Raw genomic sequence first — 19,714 nt, forward strand, 5'->3', positions numbered from 1 at the left:
AGTTTGTGAGCAGGGCCTCACTGCGCCGTCGCTGGGGCTTATATGCACTTGTCACAGACAATTCCCTATCGTAGGTGCCACCCCTCCCCCCACTTTACCCATGAGAACACTGAGGTCTGAGGACTTTTAAGAACCTGCCCAACATACAATCAGAAAGAGGTGGAGTTGGATTCTGAGCCCAGATCACCAGTTGAACTCTCGAGGGTACCAAGGACACGCAGGTGCACGACTAAGGTCACGGAGAGCATCTCCATTCCCCAGGAACCTGGGCGGTGCTGAGAGCAGGAGGGCGGGCAGCTTGACTTTAGCCAAAGGGCAGAGGACGTTAGAGGAAGCGACCCTGGCTTCCTCCAAAAGCTGCCAGGGACACGCCCCCTCTGCAAGAGGCTGGGGCAGGCTGGGGGGTCCTTGGGTGACCTCATATCAAGCAAGAGGCGGAGCCTCCCAGGGGCCCAGAGTCCGGACCTGGTCCTAAAACTCAGTCACATGACAAGTCTATCAGAGCTGGTTTCTCCTGTCTCCTTCCCGTGGGTGGGCCACCCCTCCCAGACATCCGTTTTGATAGTAACAAACCAGCATTGATTCAAGTTCACTTTCATTAAAGGTAAATACCAACAGCTCATTTCACTATGCATTTGTATATTTAAATATGAATTGCCCAAATTACTTGTCATTTAGGGAATGACAGTAAATTTTAAGTGTATACTAACTTGCAAAAAAATTTGCCTTGTGCTTAAAAAGGGTGATGTCGTCAAATGACTTAAGACATAAAATTCTGTCAGTGTAGGCAAGAAACAGGAACGGTATTGTAAATAAGTATAACTTTATTAAAGTGAAAAGGCAATATTCAAAATAATGCAACAAAAATGAATAAAATCCTTTGTCCAATACTGTACACATGATGCAGAAATCAGTGCATTTTTCTAAAGCATGTTTTAACCTTCATTTAGTTCACACTAAAATACAAGCTTTAAATAGCTCAAATAGTATCATTCAGCAGTTTCAACTGTAAACAGCTTGTTTAACTGTTAAGAGAACATTGCAGTGATGTACGTTTAGTGAGCACCTTCTCGCCTGTGCTTAGCTACGTAGGATGACTACACGGGAGCCGTGGAGGGATGAACACGAGCTACATCTCGCTGAATTGCGGTGAAGCAGCCAGCTGTGAGAGTTTTAAAAGCAAGAGCGAGGCTGATGTGACCTCTGGTATCAGGACATACTGCATTCTTGGTCAGAAGTGTTTTACTTAAAAAGCAAACAATCCCCAGGAAATACTGAATAGGAACCAGCAACACAAGGCCAGCTTGTGCTGTTATCTGTTTTATTAAGTCTAAAAAAAACAAAAACAAAAACACACCACACACATCCCCACACGGAAACTCTCAATCACATAGCTGTTTCATTATTGCTTACAATGGACATGATGGACACGGGGACAGTCGGCCTCCCGCTGCTTCTGTAAGGCAAATGTGGCAATGGGCCGTTTTAGTGGGACAAAGGAAATGCACTAGTTCTATTAGCTTCTCATTTTTCAAGATGCAAGACATGAGCAGATGAGCAGGTGACGGGTGGTGGCCAAACCGCTGTGACCCCCCTCGGGGAAATCAGAAGCGAGGCGGGGTCCGCGGGCCTGGGCCGGCGGTGCCGACCCACAGCGAGCACACACACCCTGACCCGCTTGCAAAAATAAACAAAACAAAACAGAACAAGGCCAGAGACAGAAATCCTCAAACTTACTAGAATTTTTTTTTTTTTTTTTTTTTTATGATTGCGATCTAAATACTGCGGTTTTTTTTGCTCAATTTTCAGCCTATCGGGAATCATTCTGCAGCTTGAGTTTGTAGCATTCGGGGCATCTATTACTCTACGACAGCCACCAACTGGTTGGCCTGCACTACGGTCGACAGTGCAGTGTGCACGTGCGTGCGAGCCCCCGTCCTGCCCTCCCACCATGTCTTTGTGGCCTTGGACAGCCGACGAGACCAGGGACCCTCCGCATGAAGCCCCTCACAGCCACTCCCAGCCTCTCTAACACAGAGTCCAGTTGTTTTATTCTGCAGCTAAATTGTTTCCCGGTGAACCTCAGATGAACTGGAAAACAGCTCGGGAGCCACCTGCTGCGGTGGCTCCTCTGTGGCCCCGCGGCCCCGCGTCTAAGGGGACACGACGCAGGGCAGGTGCTTGCGCTTCCCGGGGCCGCCCGGGTCTGCTCTTGCTTTCGGGCCGGGCTTGTCTGTGGCCGGGGACCCGAGGCCGTCGGCAGCGGGCAGAGCCTGGATGTAGGTGCCTGCGTCTGCTTCTTCTGCTTCCTGAAAGAACTTCTCGTACCTGTCCAGGTACGGCGGCCTCTCAGGTAGGAGGTAATAATGTGTGGAGCTGACCTTCTTCCCATTCTCGATGATGGGCAGGATGCAGGGCGCCTTGTTGGCCGACCCCTCGCTGTTCTGTCTCTGCAGCACTTTGGGGCTGGTGTACTTGGGGTCGGGCGCGAAGCTCTGCGTGGGGGGCATGACCCCGTTGAGGTAAGACGGAAGGCTTTTGGGGCTCGGGGTGCGGGAGTTGCTCTGGGAGAGCGGCTCTCTGGGCGGCACTTTGGGAGGCCTGTCTTCGTCACTGTAGGTGCTGGACGCCACCTCCGCCGACCACCGTCGGTAGTCTGGCTTCACTGGCCTAGGAGGTATGGGGACCCGGGGGGGCACCTCGGGTTTCTCGTCGTCGGAGTTGGGCGAAGCTCTGTGCGGGTGGCCGGCGCCCCTGGTGTTGGCCTTGTTGAGGGACCCGGCCGGGCCCGAGTGGGACCTGCGCAGCCTGCGGTGGGCCTGGGACGGGGCGGGGTCGGGGTCGGGGTCGGGGTCAGGGTCGGGGGCGCCCCCGCTGGGCCCGGGCGCGGGGCGCAGGTCGAGCAGCGAAGGGGCCGGGCTCTCGTAGTAGGCGTAGTTGACCTGGCCGCAGCCGCGGAAGCTGCGGCGGCCGGGCGCGGCGGGGCGCAGCGCGCACACGCGGGCGCCCAGCAGCAGGTCGGTGTCGGCGGCCGTGAGGAACTCCACCTCGCAGTCGCAGTCCGCGCTGTGCGCCTGCGACACGGGCAGCGGCGGCAGAGGCCGCGCCCGGCGCTCGCACAGCGCGGCGCAGGTGCACGGCGACGCGCAGCCCCTGCCGGGCGTGAGCGGGGGGCTGGTGGCGCGGCCCCCCGACACCGAGAGTCTCTTAAAACCGCCCGCGACGCGGTCCTCGTCGTGCGCGCCCGCGGCGTCGCCCGCAGGAATGATGAGCGGCGGCAGGCTGGGCTTCCGCCGGGGGCCGTGCTCGGCGAAGCGGTGGCCGTTCATCGGGGCGGGGGTCGCCGTGCGCCCTGGAATGGACGAGGGGGGTCAGCAGAAGGCCAGGCACACGGCCACACCGCGAAGGTCGCGGCTGAGCAGCGTGTAACTGACGCGAATGCCACACTGCAGCAGCCTCGTCATCTCGGGGATGCGACCGCACAGGTGCCCACGGCCCAGGGGGATGAGACGAGGCCCTGGCGGGCAGCGCCACCTGCAGCACTGCCCGGGAGGGGGCCTGCCCGCCAGGTGACAAGCAGCTGGCGACAAAGTCTAAGGGACACAGTGTTCGCAGGAAAAGTACCATGCGGTCCACCGCCCACTTCTCCAAGGTGTGACATTCACACAACTCTCACTTTCAATCGGGCACTCCGTACAAACGCGGGAGGCCTCGTCCACTTTCTGAAGTACGTGTCACAGCTGGATCAGAACTTAATCCTTAATCTGCAAAGGGCACAGTGTCCCAAGTCCACCAGGACAGGGATCAGACTTGGGGTCAGGCCCCGGCGTGAGGGAAGCCAGTGACCTTCAGGCCCTGCTGCCACTAGGGGTCAGACTGCTACTGGAAACACTCAGGTCGTTCCCTCATTTAAAAGGGGCACAAGCTAACAGCCCAAACGGCACCCTCCTCTCCCAGGTCGACTTCCTGGATTTGCAGAACACGTACCAAGAGGGCCTAGGTGCGCCTGGCCAGGAGCGTTCAGACTGTAGCCCGTGCTGATTGGATGGATATTTAACAAGTTTCTGAAAGGAAAGGAGAGACATCTTGGTCACAAGCAGTGATCATATTCTCTATCCCATTTGAATATCACACCCTCAAGGGATTCCGGCGGCGTGAAGTCCCCTACGCACTTTTCAAACTCCCGGCGGCTGCCCCAGCAAGCCTTCACGCTCCCCAGGGCCTGGCCGTTATGCAGAAAGCCAGATTTGAGCGGGACCCGAATCTCCTGAGCAGCAACTCCTGCAGATGACATCGTGCCTTACTCTGCGATGTCACCGCACCTGGGTGGCTTTTGTGCTCTAGAGGGATAAAGAAGAGATGAGAGAATAAAGGAAACGATTCAGAAATACCCATGAATTGCTAATATTAAAGAATTTCAGGGGACGTTGACAAGTTCTGTTACAGACTGTCACTTCATTTTGACAGTTTTACATTCGTTCATACTTCTTATGAGAGTACTTAATGGTAGACAAGGAAAATCATTTTTTGTAGTACATGCTAATCCAAGGTTTGAAATGTTTCCAGCAAAGCGAGAAATGATCAGCAGCGAAAGGAGACCTAACGCAGAGCCTGACAGCTAGCTGCACGACAAACCCGCTCGCTGGCCAAAGCGCCGCCGTTTCTCTGCCCTCCCACTGTGCGACCTTCCAGGGCGTGAGCGCGCCCTGGGCACGGCGCTCACCTTCCCTCAAGCTAAAGAATGAAACTCGGAAATCACTGCAGGTCCTGGTCAGATGAGAGATTCTACAGCTGGCACCTGATTGTCCCACAGCCCGGCATTTACTTGGATTCTCTATTTCAGGGCTGGCCCCGGGACAGACAGACTCTCCAGTTATTACTTGTTCATAAAGAAACGTGAAGATACTAATTTCCATTATCCCATAAAAATCAAGTTCTGCAAGATTACTGGCCTCTGCAAAGGCCCTGGCCGGCTTCCTCCTCCCTTTAGAGACAAACTTAAAGGTACATTCTTCACATTCTCCTCTCCTAGGTGCCTAGCTGCAAGGCATGGGTGCCAAAGGCTAAGGAAGTACAATTTTCCTTAATCTAGTCCTTCCTCAACTTTAAACCACCCCCCTCCTTGTCAGATGTTACCTGTCTACAGTCCCCAGAGCCTCTGCTTAATTTTACGTTTATTACTCATTATAGCATCAATCTCGGCTCTGTCTTCAGATAACTCGGGTGTGCTTAGAATGCGGTTAGGACATCGTTTGTCAACTATCTGTGTCACACTGACCCTTTAATGGACTTTATAACGCTCCTTCTCACCAAATATCTGTGCTGAGGATTGAGGACTGAGGTGGGGGGAGGGGGTGCACAGGTTATTTTTTTGTTTTATGGACAAATCTGTCACCTCCTGCTAGACTGTGAGCTCAGATAAAAGGCTATGTTCCAATCATGAATCATCACTGCCTAGAACACTAGCAGGAGCTCAGTTGGGATGTTTGTTGAATGAATGTACGATACCACTTATCATCATTGGTGTCAATCAAATGTATACAATGTGAAAGGCATGAGTTTTTTAGCTACAAATCTAAAACAATACTTTGCAAGTGTTTAGTATGTTATTTCCCCCCCCACACACATGAAAAGGGATAAAGTCATATTAATGGTTTGATGGCAAAGTAAGGATGGGTCCCAAGCACTGGGCCTCAGCTTTTTGCTCCCATAATCAGCTGTTTTGACACACTAGGCAGAGGCTGAAATAAATTTAAAATATTATTTCAAATAGTCAAGCATTATTTTCCTTTAATCAGTCTCTCAGATATGTCATCAAGGGTGGCGGGGGCGGGGGGAAGCCAACATTTAAGAAATCTAAGTTATTGGGAAGTCTTTTTGTTTTTTGAAGGTTGGTTTTAGATTACTGAAACAAAAGCAAATGTGTTTTTTCCCTTTCTTTACCTGGACCAAATAAAGCTATATAAAAAAAAATTAAAAACCAGTTTTTAGAAAAAATTGCTATGCACTGTGTGCTGAGCAGGTGTTTAGGGGCTTTTCTCCGCAGACTATAGGCGCTGGCAAGACTCCTGGGAAGACATCTGTGGTGATACAAGAAAGAAAGGCCAGATAGGAAGAAGAGGATGGCGTTTAAGTAGTTGGAAAGCACACGTGTGAAGATTGTTCATCCTGATTACAGGAAAACGCTGCGGGGGAATCTGGAGGCCCAGCCCCCACCTGTCTGCAGGCCAACAAGCACTACTAGTAATTACTGTGTGTCAGCCTCCTAATGCCATCTAAATCTTAGCTTTCAACAGAACGATTGTGTAACCATCGCCTCTGCAGAAATTGCCTCAGAATGCTAAACTTACATTTCAATGGTCCTTTAAAATTATTTATATGTTCTAGAAAAAGTTATTTTTTATTCATTGTTTCCATCACCTACTTGTTAGCTTTCCTAAGAAAAAAATTTTTTTTAGTATAAAAAGAATTGTGTTCACTAAGCCAGCTCACTTCTGACCACAATAGTGTCTTTGTGTATTCATAGAAGGTGACCTGCCTCTAAATTTCAATGGGGAATTGTGAACGGGCAGCGTTATGAAACTGTCGGAACTTCCTACTGGCCTGCATGGGAGCAGCCAGGACGGCGATCTAATTGCATGTGGTCTTCGTTTGGAAAAGAACTTCAAGCTGTAGACTCAGGAAGGGCAACCTGCCATAGGTCTGGAAGCGGACTTTCAAAATGTGTTCTTCAGGTTGTGAGCTGTGGGTGTGAAAGCACCTGAAATTCTTTCACACCTCTCTCAAGCTCTGAGTGCTCACTATACATGCGTGCTCCTTGGGTGGGGAGAAGTGAATCAGTTTGGTCAAGCTCAAGTTAAAAAGAAACACGCTGCTCAAGAAAATTTAACTAATGCTGCGGTGTTTCAAATTCTGTTTCCTTGTAAATTTAAAACTAGCTCTGCCTTACAGTTGCAAAATATAAAGTAACGTTGGTCCGGGCAGCGTGGGGCCGACCGGGACCTAAGGAACTGGCATGACACCTTTTCTACAAAGTCAGTTAAATCCCAGATGTGAAAACCTTTTCCTGTTAAACGCCACTTGATTTTTATTTTTTAATTTGGGGTAGGGGGACCCTAAAACCATGTTTCTTGAGGCGGACCCTTCCTTTCTTTCCTGGAGTGTGGACCCGCTTTTCCAGCTGACCCTTCAGTCTGGACTCCAGCCCAGCTCCCGCTCCCACTTAGCACTTCCTATGGTCTGGCGATCTCCCCTGGCACCCCCGATTCCACACACCCAACTCCTGTCCCTTACTGACACCCCGCCCCCGTCCCACCCCAGTTCCCAGAGACACCTTTTAAAACCTGAGTCACAGCCACGTGTGTTTGATCACTGCCCTCCCTGGGGTCCGACAGCAGCCCACCTGTCCCACGTGCCAGTCCTGGCCCTACCTTCCTTGACCACAGTGGCTACTAAGTCCTTCTTCCATAGCTAACACCGGCTCAATAAAAGCGCCCCCGTCTGGCGGGACAGCCTCCAAATCAAGGCCCCAGCCCACCCATCAAGCTCCTGCTTCTCGTTCCTCCCACGTTAGATTCAACTCATCCTCCGGGGTCGCATCTCAGACCACCTTCTCCACCGACCCACGGGGCAGGGCCAGCTGTTCTGGGGGTTGCTCTGCGCTACGCCCCCACTCCTTTCCCATCCTCCACACCTTCTAGGACAGGACCTGTTTTTTCCCCTGGAGATCCTGGCATCCTTCATTTCCAATAAATATTTACTAAATGGACATTGAGAAAATATTCATCTTTAAAAAGTCATGACATGAAAGAGTCACGTGGACTATAAGTCAGTGAGGAACTAAGGGAAAAAGCAAAGGACCAGGAATAAATGTAACGGGTGTTGTAACCCGTTGAGAGTATTTAACAGGCAAGAGATTTCATTAAATTCATTTCCAGAATCCGCAGTGGACAGTTTGCAGCCTGGGTAGGAATTATAAGCTTAAACGGTTAATGATGTAACTTTCTCAACTGGTTTCTGTCGCTGTGTGTTTACTTAAGGCAATCATGAAAACCCTGGATCGCACCTTCTCTTACACTGTGTTCCTTCTGCATGATGCACAGTGCGTGCTGCTGTTAAAAACAAAGCAGAAAAGCCACACCAGAGAGCACACTGCGCATTCTTTATCAAGGTGAAGTCACATGCCTTTACCTTGAGGACAGTCTCTTTGAAACTGTTAAAAAAAAAAAAAAACAACAAAAAACAAACGAGGCTCCCTCAAGACATAACCTAGATCTGCTCACCTAGCCACCAGGTCTCATTAATAAAATCTCAGAAGCAATCCACAAGAGGAGGAGGGGCACATTTTTGTCACACAACTCATCCAGTTCTGCCCGGCGCTTCCTTATTTAAAAATGTGATGTAATTTCCTTCTTTCAATCTGGTTTTAGAACCTGATTTCTGTTTATTCAGGGCGATCAATGGTCTCTCCAGCTGCATTTAACAATTACCCACAGGACTACTCCCCTACCCAGAGAGAGATAAAGTAACTATACTTAGAGCCAAAATTTGTAAAAAGAAAACTGATTTAGGAACGCGGCAGAGCCCATGGCTTTAGCTCCTCCCAAATAAACCAACACTTGTGTGCTTATCTTCATTTTGAAAACGTCTAAAATAATCATCTTTTGAAAAAACGAAATTTTGATAGTGATTCCCATCTAAGGCATTAGTATCCCGGCCATCTGACACACTGAACGTTCAGTTGGGCTGTTACGGAATTTTAATTTTTACTAATAAGAAAACTTGCTGATTGATATTCATCTACACATCCAGCGTTTATGACAATTATAGTGTTATGCGACCTGCGTTAATTTACTGAAAGCAAAAGACTTAGAAACCACGGCCGCAATTGGGTTTTCCCAGGGTTTTCAGCGGGCCCAGATTTGGGGCAGGGAAGAGTGGCCCGCGAGTCAGGGACACGAGTCGGGGACACGCTGCGTCCTTCACTGTGCCCTGCGACTGCGGGAAGCGTAAACGGCCTTCGCGGTTAAAAGCATAGGCGACTTAAAACACGTAATTAAATAGTCTCGCATGAACTCAGGCTAACGTCAACGGCGCCCAGGCAGACGGGAGCAGACGCGAGCGGCGGCCGCCGCGGAGCCCTGCCCCCGCCCCCCACGCCGCCCCCCAGGCTCCGCGCCCCGCGGCAGCGCCAGCCCTGGCCCCTCTGCATGCTCCCACGCGACAGCCCACCCGCACGTGGCAGAAACTGAGGCAGCACGGAAGAGAATTGCTCTTGATTATCAAGATCAAAGCTGAGTGACATAATTTCTTGACTAATTCTGAAAGTTTTCTCGCTAAGTATTTTAAGAAACGGCGAGCTAACAAAAACCCTTCTCGCGATTCACTTCTCTCCTGCACGATTATGTCCGACGGCAGAGACAGTGTGTCCCGTGCGCTTCTCCTACGAAGCGCTACAACCAGCGGCCACACACACACACACACACACACACGGGGTGGAAAATATTCCTTTCAGACTCACGTAATAGGTTCCTATTGTAAAAGAGAGGTGAATTCTATCCTAACTTTAATGACAGCAAACACAATGGCCTAATGATGGGAAGCAGTCTTTAAAACTTCAAATTTACTTAACGAGCGTTTAAGTCACCCAATGGGTAACTCTTAGATTGTTACAATGAACATAAAACCAGTAAGAATAATAACTAATTCATCAGACACTTATCTGACAGGCATTGTTCTAAGCGCTTTATGTGTATTAACTTATTTAATGCTCCCCGCGGCCCCATGAATGGGCCGTCACCCCCCTTTTACGGACGAGGAGCTGGAGGTGCAGTGGTGGGGCCGCCACTTCGACCAGGGAGCCCACTTGTCACCGCCTCTCGTGGCCTCTTCAAGCCCCTCAGGCAGTTAAACTGGGGTAAGATATGACCCACTGCAATGCTCAGATTTTAGGGGGTGCTCAGGCGGGCTTTCTGGGGGTCTGCATCTTGGGTAACCCTTAGCCCACACAAGTTCCTGCTTTACGTCAACTCTCTCAAATTCTCCTGTAAAAATTATTAGCTACAGACCTGGCCTCTGTAGCCTCTGAAGGTGGGTGAAAGTACTTCTTTTACACCCATGACTACTCCAAACACTTGCCGCGAAGCCGTCAACCTCCGAGGCTGCGCCCACGCCCACCACCGCGGTCCACTGCGACACCGTATCTGACCTAACGCGGGTCTGGCTGTACCGGTAATGGGGTCACCCCGCCTACCCGGCAGGCCCCCCCTTAACACTCTCGCAGCACGCACCCCAGTGAGGGCATCGCCAGTATCTTCGCGAAGCACTTTCTAACGCATGCTCACTCGATCCCCGGGACACCCCCGTAAGAGGAGGCAGGGAGTAGAACCTCCGTTTGGCAGATGAGGAAATGCGGTGAGGTGAAACCTCCCGTTCAAGGCCATCCCCGCTCTGCTGCCCGGTGGGCCAGCGTCCCCCCGCCACTCACTGCCCCTCCCTTCCACCGCGTCTTCATTTTAGACAAGCACCTCATTTCTCCTAACATTCCTGTTTATAAATAAACGGGGAAACTGATGCTTTGTGGATGGCTAAGTGAGGTAAATGCTCAATACTTAAACATCAATCAACAGCAGAGAAAAACTGGAACTCACCTCAGTGCTGATCGCCCGAACTCCTAGAGGGAAGGACAGGTCACCTCCGCAAGGTTATCCAGTGCTTATTCTGGACTAGATACCATGCTCGGTGACAGAGACGTGGCTGCTGCTGTGTGACGAAGCCTCAGCCTCGTGAGGAAGCAAGCAAACAGTTCCAGACTGCGGTTTAACTTCGAGGGAAATGAGCAGGGAACTAAGAAGAGAAGGAGGAGAACGTATTTACACAGGTGGCAAGGGAAGGCCTCCCTGAGGTGACCCTCTATACTGAAATCCAAAAGGGTGGGAGAGACGCGGCCGCGGGGAGTTAGGGGAACGGCGCTCCAGGCACAGGGAGTAGTATTTTTAAGACAATCTGTAACTCAGTGACTTTCCTATTCCGTGGGCTTTTAATACGAGCTATAGGACAGTCTTCTAACCCTTCTTTCCTACCATTTCCTCTGTTAAACTGTAATGTCTGGCTGAATCCCGGCACGTTGGAATCGAAAAAGCCTGATTCATGTAGCCAGAGCCCCGTATTTTAAAAATATACTCACCGAGGCCTGGAAGATTGGCCTTTTAGTGACAGTACTCAATTTCACGGTACAAGGAGTTGGATTAAAGTAACCACAATGACTGACTCGCAGAATCTTTTGTTTCCTTTCTGAAGTCTGAATCTCACACTAACTCTTCTCTACTTTAAAACTGAAGTCTCTATTAAACTTACACTCAGAACCCTGAGACTCCCCAGTTTTATCTACCCTCACAAAGCATGTGTTTATACTGTGCTAACAATGCCAGAATACCACAATTGGATTTTGTTTATCTAGGGAGTTATTCATTAGCTTCTATAAAGCATGGCCGAACACCAGCACCAAAGGATGCTACGGGAATCCTGATGATCAAGCACCCATTCAAATTTACCAAGATTAAGAGCAGAGTTGTTTCTCTGGTAGAGGGAGCCTGTGACATTCAAATTCCTGGAATTACCTTTGACACCACCTCCTCCCTCCTCTGCTCACCTTCCTAAAGCAACCTGATGGTATGTAGACATTCAGGTCAGTTTCCAGCACGATACATTGTACCTGTAATTTGGCAACTTGCTTTTAAAAGCTACCATTCAGTATTAGCAGAAGAGAAGTATTATCTGGTTCAAATTCTGAGAAGCAGCAGTTAAGAGTTATTTTCACATAAAAACTCAAGTCCACAGTCTAATTTTTAAGTTTCTAAGAAAGAGCGACCAGTGCCTTTTGTGAACCGAGCATAGAAAAAACAATTTATTCAAACAGTAATTTCTACCTGTGTCAAAATATAAATAATTCCGACATTTCCTAATAGTCATAAAAAAACCAGATTTGCTCTGCAACCCTTATCAGTGACGGGTGCAATCCTGCTGAGTTTTAAAACGTAAAATGCTCGCATGCAATTATTTATCAACCATCAACTATGCGCAAGGGTGCGTAAGACAGAAGTTGTGCGAGGCACAGTTTCTGCCCTTAGGAGTTCACAATCTAATATATATTAGGTTATAAATTGTTGGTCCAAGACCTCGGTCACCTATTAGCCAGGAGCCGCTGGAACACGGCTGTGTGGAGGGGAATGAAAAGTATCAGAAGTCCATGCTAAAGCCCAAATGTATTTCTCTTCGGATTTCCCAATATCTGGAAAACAGCTTGGTTGATAACATAACATACTGGTAACAATCAGAGTCAGCATCTTAATAAGAAATAAGCCTTTTTTTAGTCTTAGCGAAATCTGGTCATTTCCTGAAATGGGTACCTAGTGAGTCTTTGGTCTGTTTAAATACAACTTCACTTAAAACTGTATAACGACAGACATACAAAGAAAGAAAAGCGGCTTTTTTAAAAAGCGGGGCTAGGTGTGGTGAACTTAGTATGTTTCGGTCTCAATGAACGTATACCACTGCATTCTTACAGGTCTATAAAAGCTTAAAACTCTGCAGAACACTTGTTCTCCAGAAGAAAGAAACGTTTTAACCTCACCTTTCTTCACCCCTGACAGTTGCCTAGAAACCAGTCCTGCCCTACCTGTGTTGCAGGTGTACCTAAAGTCACCAACACATCTCTTTTAAAGCTACAGTCTCTATTCTGACTGCACTTAAGTTTATGACTAACAATCTATTCATATATATATACATATATTTTTAATCAGCTAAGAGACTGGTTTCTTTCAAGCAATGACGAAACCCTAATAAAGACTTAGCAAGCACCAATACAGCAGCAATCATGGTCAACGAATCATCTCGTCTGTACTATGATATACATATAAATACACAGGCACACACGGGAAATACCCAATGAGCGCTCACGCCCGGAGCACCGAATGCCGCGGTTCCCCTCCTTTGGAAGCAGTATTTGGGGCGCTCGGAGCAGAGTCACGTTTCTAGGAGAGGAGGAGGACACGAACTACCGGATGAATTAAAGGACTGAGCGGAGTCGGAGTCCGCGCCGGTGCCGACCGCGGGCCGGCGGGCGCCCGCCGCAGCGCCCAGGACGGGAGTCCCCGGCACACGGCGCGCCCCCGCGGGGGAGAGGGACCCCGGGCCGCCCCCAGGCCCGCCCGCGCCTCCCGGCGGGCCCCGCCCTCCGCCCCGCGGAGCCGCCGCGCCGGGCGACCCTCGCGGCGCGCGGGGCGCCGCCCTGCGTGGGGAGCCGCCCGCGGCGCGCCGCCGCGTCCCCGCCCCCCGCCCGCAGGCCGCTTACCCCCGCGGAGCCCCGGCTGCCCCCCGGCGCCCTCCCGCGCATGTCCGTCCCGGCTGGCTCAGCGCCGCGGGCTCAGGGCCCCGGACACCGCGCAGGCGCCTCGCCGCTCGCAGCCGCTCGCCTCGCGCTCGCCGCCGCGCTCGCACTCGGCCGCCGTCGCCCGGCCGCGGCCGCCCGGCTATATAAGGCGGCCGCGAGCCCGTGACGTCAGCGCCCGGCGCCCCGCCCCCGCCGCCCGGCCAATCCGCGCCGCGCGCCGCTTAAAGGGGCGATGCGCCGCGGGCGCCCGCGTGGGGTCCGCTGGCGTCGCGCGGCCCCGCGGGGCCGGCGCCTTTGTCCTGCCCCGCGGGGGCCTCGGGGCCGCCGCCGCCGCCGCCCCGCGCCGCCCCGCTGCCGGACGGCCCTCCGCGGGGCTTCTCCTCGGGAGCGTGCGGGCCCCGGCCGCGGCTCCCGCTCACCCGCAGGCGGCGCCGGCCTCGCGCGGGGCCGGGCTCGGTGGGGTCGTGGCTGCTCCTCTGCAGGCCCCACGCTCACCACGAGGCCCGCGGCCCGCGGCGTGGGAGGGACGGTGCAGGGCAGCGTGGGGCTGCAGGGGGCAGCCTGGGACGTCAAGGGACAGCGTGGGATAGCAAAGTACAGAGCAGGACAGTAAAAGCCAGTGTGGGACATTGAGACGGTGCAGGGCGGTGCGGCCACTTTGCTGATGATGGCCTTTCATGGGAGGATTGAGAGAGGGTCTGCCCAGCCACCTCCCCTCCAACCGCAGGTTTGAAATACAGAGGCCGGGCCCTGGTGGCGGTTGACCCGGAGGGAGCACTTCCACCCCCAGTCTAGCCTCCTCTTGAGTTCCCAGTGCCGAGTCGACCCTCGCAGGGCGACAGCGTCTCATGGCTCCGGGGACAGCCGCTGATGCCGTAGGACAAAACGCCAGTGAGCCCTCGGGAGGTTTCTCGGGGCGCCAGTGATGCAACTTAGGCTTATAGTTTAACCGTAAAATAAATAATACAAATGATAACAAACCAAGAGTAACTAAAGTAAGAAAGAAAGCAAACAGACAGAAACCCTCCAGTTTTAACTAGAACAAATTCCCTGAATGGTACTCCACTGCGTAGAGGCCGGAGACCTCCCGCTGACCTCTTCGGTCTCCGCGGAGCTCCTTCTCGCGTTTGGGCAATAACGCCCGATCGTCCTGCATTTTAGCGCCGCCTAATTGGGCTCCTTAACATACGGAATGGGAGATTCCGACCTCATTATCAGGTTAATTATTAACTTTGCACTCCATGAAATGATTTGCCTTTTCTCTCCTATTATTTACTTACATTCTTTTAAATTTAATTCAAAGGCCTAATTTTGAATTCAAGTCCTTAACCACACAGACACACACCAAAAATCTGAAGTATCCCTTTGCCCTCCTTCAGTTGCAAGATAAACGCATGTTTAGCGGAGATAACGTTCTCCTTTCTGACTAGCGGGCTCCTTCTGGACTAAGGGGCTTTGGGCCATTTTCATGCCTAGGCTACTTATCGACAATCCAGTAATTCCATCTTTTTGTTAACTTATCTTCTTACTTATTGCTATTCATTCGGTATTATTTTCGGATGATGGAAATTAGTCACAACTAATTGGTGATTTTCTTACCAAATTAACTAGGTTTTTTGATTCACAGAAGATCCACGTTGTTCCCACCCACTCCCTACCCCCCCCACCCCCCATTTTGGTGGCATTTATGTTGACGGCTTACCCATATGCTCTCATCAGTGTAAAGAAAGGATGGGACCGGAAAACTTGCCAGAGAACGTCTTTTCAGACCTCACGGTGCAGCATTTACTGAATGAGGACCTGGATGAGCTCAAGTTTCATCCAAAAGGAACACTACTTACGCTACTCCGAGTTGCTACAATACGGCGGTAATTTGTGCCGGCTTCATTGGCATGCTTTTACATCTCCCTATTCATAAAACAGCGATAGTCGCCAGAGCAACCATCAAACACACCCCTTCTTTAGAGAAAGAAGGTCAGCAGGATACTCACTCTACGGTCCTGAGCTGTGTGAAATGCTAATATTTGGGTAAATCACGCTAGTAATATGTGATTGATTTTTTTCTCTTCCGCTCTGTTTTAAACTTGCAAACTGAACATCACAATGTGTTCATTTGGAGAGAAAAGCTGATAGCTTACTGAATTTTGCTTGCAATCGTGTTCGTGTAATCTGGTTCTCTCAGCTGTGAATGAATGACACGAGGAGGCTCGCACCCTACAAATCTTTTATCTAATAGCTTACTACGGATATTTTGCAATATAATTGACATGACGATGATAGAATGTTTTGGGAAGAGTTTAAAAGGAAAACGTTGAGTAATTTGAAATAATATTAATGTATTGCATTTATCAAGTGATCGTGCACTGACTTTTAACAGATGAGAATACTAGCCTAGAAGTTTAAAGGAAAAAAAAAATACATTCTCTCTGTACTGCACCTAACTTGTTTTAAATCGTTTCCAGTGAGAAAGAAATGTAAGGTCAAACAATTTTTTGTTTTATGTGTCGTCCATTTCATTTTGAGGCCACTTCCCAAGGAATTTCTATCAGCCGATTCTTTTTAATATAAAAAAATTCTAAACATCAAAAATGTTGGACTTACATCACATTGACCCAAATTGTCACTTTGCAGTTGTCCTTCTTTCAGTGTAAGAAGAAGCTGTTCTTGGAGCGAGAACAAGGGGCGGTTCTGGCTCGGAAACCGCAGCATCGCAGACTCTGCTTTCCCGAGGACATCGCTCCTTTCTCCCCTCTCCAGTCCCCGCCCCGCAAGTCCTGAGGAGGCGCAACTGTGCTGGACGGGGCCCTGGTCGATCCTTCCGAATTTGTGTCTCGATATTATTTAAATCCCACAGGAGTGTATACATTGTGGTGTTTCTTCTTCTTGAATGCCAATGTTTTTGTGTTCCTCTTCGTAAACAAGGAAATATTTTAAAGTGGGACACTTTCCGCATTGTCCCTAGTCCTAGAGCCTTTGTTTTTTGTTCATTCCTTCTATAAATGTAACTTCGTGCTTTTTGTGTTACTCATTCATAAATCAGTGTGCGGTAAGAAAATCGCGACAATGGAAGAATTGCATTTCTTACAGGTCGATTTCTTTAGTTTGCCACTTTATGTTTTGGAAACATCCGGGAACAGATACATATCTTTAAATATCCAGTAAACGCTGTGATTACTTTAAGACACACATACTGATAAGAGCGAGATTCTTCCCTGAGGAATGTCTCATCACAATAGAAGTCTCCACTGAGCTTTCAACTTTAGCAGCCATTTGAAAAGGTGCACACAAAAAAGATTCCTTTACAGTTTCCATTTTGCCCTTTTGTGATTAGGGCTGTTACTCCTCCTTCCTAGCTTTTCCCCTAAAAAAAAGAAAAAGGAAAAAGAAAAAAAGAAAAAGAAAAAGAGAAATATATACAATGTACTCAGCCTCAGAAGACTGAGCAGGCTGGTTTTAATTTATCGGGCTACCATTTTAAGTGTTAGCTTAACTACTTTTTCTTAGTATGAGTTTTAAAGAGGCTATTCGTAGAGTTGTTTATTTTTAATCGAGCCACTTTTCAGTTACCTAATGCTCTCTCAAAGCACATCCGATGCTCTCGGTGGTTATTGTATTTCTGATTCTATCCAGTTTCTAGAACTTATAACCGTTAGAATTTTTTTTAGTATCCTACAGATACTTTAAGTTAAGACAATTTTTTTTTTCAAATTTCTTTTAAACGTTAGTCCGATTTTATCTTCCAATGTTACATGATTACGTTTTTACCCAAGTAAATGCTGTATTTCCTATGAGCTGGCCAGTAGGGTGTGCTCTAGTCCCTTGCCAAATAAATAAATAAATAATATTAACGTAATTTGTTAGATTTCAGAAATATATTTCACTCTTTCACTGCCACCAATACAGATGAGATATGTTAGCGTAGACACAAGCAAATGGTTCGGCATACACGACATGTATGGGAAGTAAAACTGTTATGTTGAAAAGAAAAAGGAAGCTTTGAGATATTTCCCTCTTTGCATTTAGCTCTAAAATAATTTGATATTCTTTTACCAAATAGATCCCTTGGTAACAGATACTTTCTTTCATTCTGGGTAAAAGAAGAAGACGAGGAGCGTAGATGTGAGAGCCTAGGATCCGGAATCGGAGGTTTGCCGCGAATCCTACCGCACTGGCCGTGTGACTTGGAGAAGTGACTTGGTCTCTTGTAATGTGGGGATAATAATGGTTTTTACTCCAGAAAGCTGCTAGAAAGATAAGTGAGAGGATACATATAAAAATGTTTAGAACACGGCCCAGCCCCCATCAGGGTTCAATAACTGTTAGGTTTTTTTTTTTTTAATCAATATTGTTATTTTCATTATTATTGTTGTTCTATATTCTTATTGTTCTATTTCAGGCGCCGGCAATTCTTGGGGAAATACACTATGAATAGGGAGAATCTTTTAGCATCTCTGAGGGGAAGGTAACGAGCAGTCCATATTCAAAAATATTCACAGGCAGTTTCCTTTAAAAAAAAAAATAGATTTATGCCTACATTAAAAGTCCCTGTAGAGCTTTTAGATATGAACAGCTTTACCATATTCTCCGAAATGACAAGACAATGGGATCTACCCGGTGACCAGAAACAGTAGCATTGAAAAGAACTGAGTGGATACCAGCCCTCCTCACTATTTCTAACTTTATTCATTCCTACATTTATCCATTCCTCAACAGATCCTTATTGAACTACTACTATGTGCCAGTCCATACCAGGTGCCCAGCAGTGAGCCAGAGAGACACAGGCACCCTCCCTGGAGAACTTCCAATTGCGGGGTCGGGGACCAGTTCACGGGAGGTTGGTTGCCACGCTGTGGTGGGCAGGCAGCCTGCTGCGGGCATGCTCACAGAGGCACCAACCCGGACTGGGGGGACGTCGGAGAGCCTTTCCAGACCACGTGAGGTCCACACCGAGCACGAAGGATGCTTCAGCAGTGGGAAGATGAGGGGGTTAAGTTCATAGTCGATGACCAGGGGGTAAGGGGTGGCTGGGGAGGTTAAGCGGAGGCTGGATTGCACTTGGCTGTGTAAGACACATTAAGTTCAGACTCTGCGCTAAGGGCAGGGGCGCCATGGAAACGTCTGGAGTGGACAGTGACATGGTTCAGTCTCTGTGGCAGAGGGGCCGCTCTTGTTGCCAAAGAGCTTGACAACCCAAGGAGCTGCGATTCTGGGTTGGGGGTGCTAAGTCGCCTTCTGAGTTCTTTCTGAGTCGCCTTCTTATCCTTTCCAGCCGGGGCATTAGCCCTTCTCACTCTGGGATAGAGACTGGCTTCGATCCTTGGCAGGAATTAGGAAGCAGATGGGAGACGAGAAGGGAGATAGAGAAGCAAATGTAGGTTTTGGTCAGCCCCTTGGTCTCTACCCACTTAGGGTAACGGGATAGTGTCTGAGGCTTGTTTGGGGAAACGCAGGCTCACAATCATGGGTATCTGCAGTGAATCCTTCGGTGTCTACAAAGTAACATACGTCCGGTGTCGGCACCATGGCAACTGAGGGCTTTCGCTTTAATATTCTTTTATAAGGAAGGGTATGAACTTATATCTGTTAGAAAGGTTAGATGGTCATTGGCTGATACTTTAGTTAAATTTCACCAATACATTCGTCACTGTAATCTCTTTTGAGTTGTTTCTGGCAGCTTCCCAAGTCAATCCAAGGACTATGGAACTAAAGTTCCTGATCACACTTTTCTTAAAATAATGATTGTGAATGACCGATATTTTAAAGATGGAAGATTATTTTTTTTTCCCCTATAAAAAGGCATGTTTGACTTTGTAATTAAGATGAGTGACCATGCCTTTGCTTGTGTGGTAAAACATGTGTGATTATATCATTCATCTTAGGATGTTGTGATTAATGAAAGCTGTTTAAGGAAAAAAATGTGACAAATACGTAGTTTTCACTGAAAAAGAAATATTATAAAATCTACTCCCTGTTAAGGCGTACTGTCATGATGCATCAGAGGACACTTCAGGACATCCAGGGTTAGCATTATATTTATTTGACAAATTTTTACCGAGTATCTACCATGTATATTTCTGACGGTTTCTACTTTTCCAAAGTAAAGTTCAGAAAAAGTTCCACTCCTTGGAGTTTTCTGTTCCTTCTGTTTTAAATGATAAACATTTTGTAAGCCTTTGCCCCATCTCACTAATTAGAGTATAGGATCCTAGTAGAGACTATTATTTATTAATAATAAGAAGTAAGGTGGCTGCCGGCAAACCCCAGGGTCATCCAATTAAAAAGAAAAACTTTGAGCAAAATCCGGGCCCGATTCTCACCTGCGCA

At 48.8% G+C, this 19,714-nt stretch overlaps 1 protein-coding gene and 1 long non-coding RNA gene across 5 annotated transcripts; one reads left to right on the top strand and one right to left on the bottom strand.

Annotated features, from left to right (window-relative positions):
• Positions 1-806: 806 nt before the first annotated feature.
• Positions 807-13,500, bottom strand: ERRFI1 (ERBB receptor feedback inhibitor 1). 3 transcript variants are annotated; one of them, XM_036228282.1, is made up of 5 exons: positions 13,352-13,500; positions 10,650-10,845; positions 4,173-4,340; positions 3,988-4,064; positions 807-3,352 (listed from the first exon to the last, which is right to left on the bottom strand). In XM_036228282.1, the coding sequence occupies exons 3-5, from the start codon at positions 4,292-4,294 to the stop codon at positions 2,154-2,156; spliced, it is 1,398 nt and encodes a 465-aa protein (XP_036084175.1). In that variant the 5' UTR covers positions 4,295-4,340; positions 10,650-10,845; positions 13,352-13,500; the 3' UTR covers positions 807-2,153. The 3 variants fall into 3 exon arrangements, with proteins under 3 accessions (XP_036084175.1, XP_036084177.1, XP_036084176.1); XM_036228284.1 differs by lacking the exon at positions 13,352-13,500 and adding an exon at positions 12,943-13,202; XM_036228283.1 differs by lacking the exon at positions 13,352-13,500 and adding an exon at positions 12,186-13,202.
• A 229-nt stretch (positions 13,501-13,729) lies between these two features.
• On the top strand, positions 13,730-18,449 carry LOC118609169. 2 transcript variants are annotated; one of them, XR_004953240.1, is made up of 4 exons: positions 13,730-14,608; positions 15,110-16,668; positions 17,489-17,536; positions 18,104-18,449. It is a non-coding gene; the product is annotated as an uncharacterized LOC118609169 (long non-coding RNA). The 2 variants fall into 2 exon arrangements; XR_004953239.1 differs by having other exon boundaries at positions 17,489-18,449.
• The last annotated feature ends 1,265 nt before the right edge of the window (positions 18,450-19,714 follow it).

The sequence above is a fragment of the Rousettus aegyptiacus genome, unplaced genomic scaffold (genome assembly GCF_014176215.1).
Source record: "Rousettus aegyptiacus isolate mRouAeg1 unplaced genomic scaffold, mRouAeg1.p scaffold_m13_p_1, whole genome shotgun sequence".
Lineage (NCBI taxonomy): Eukaryota > Metazoa > Chordata > Mammalia > Chiroptera > Pteropodidae > Rousettus > Rousettus aegyptiacus.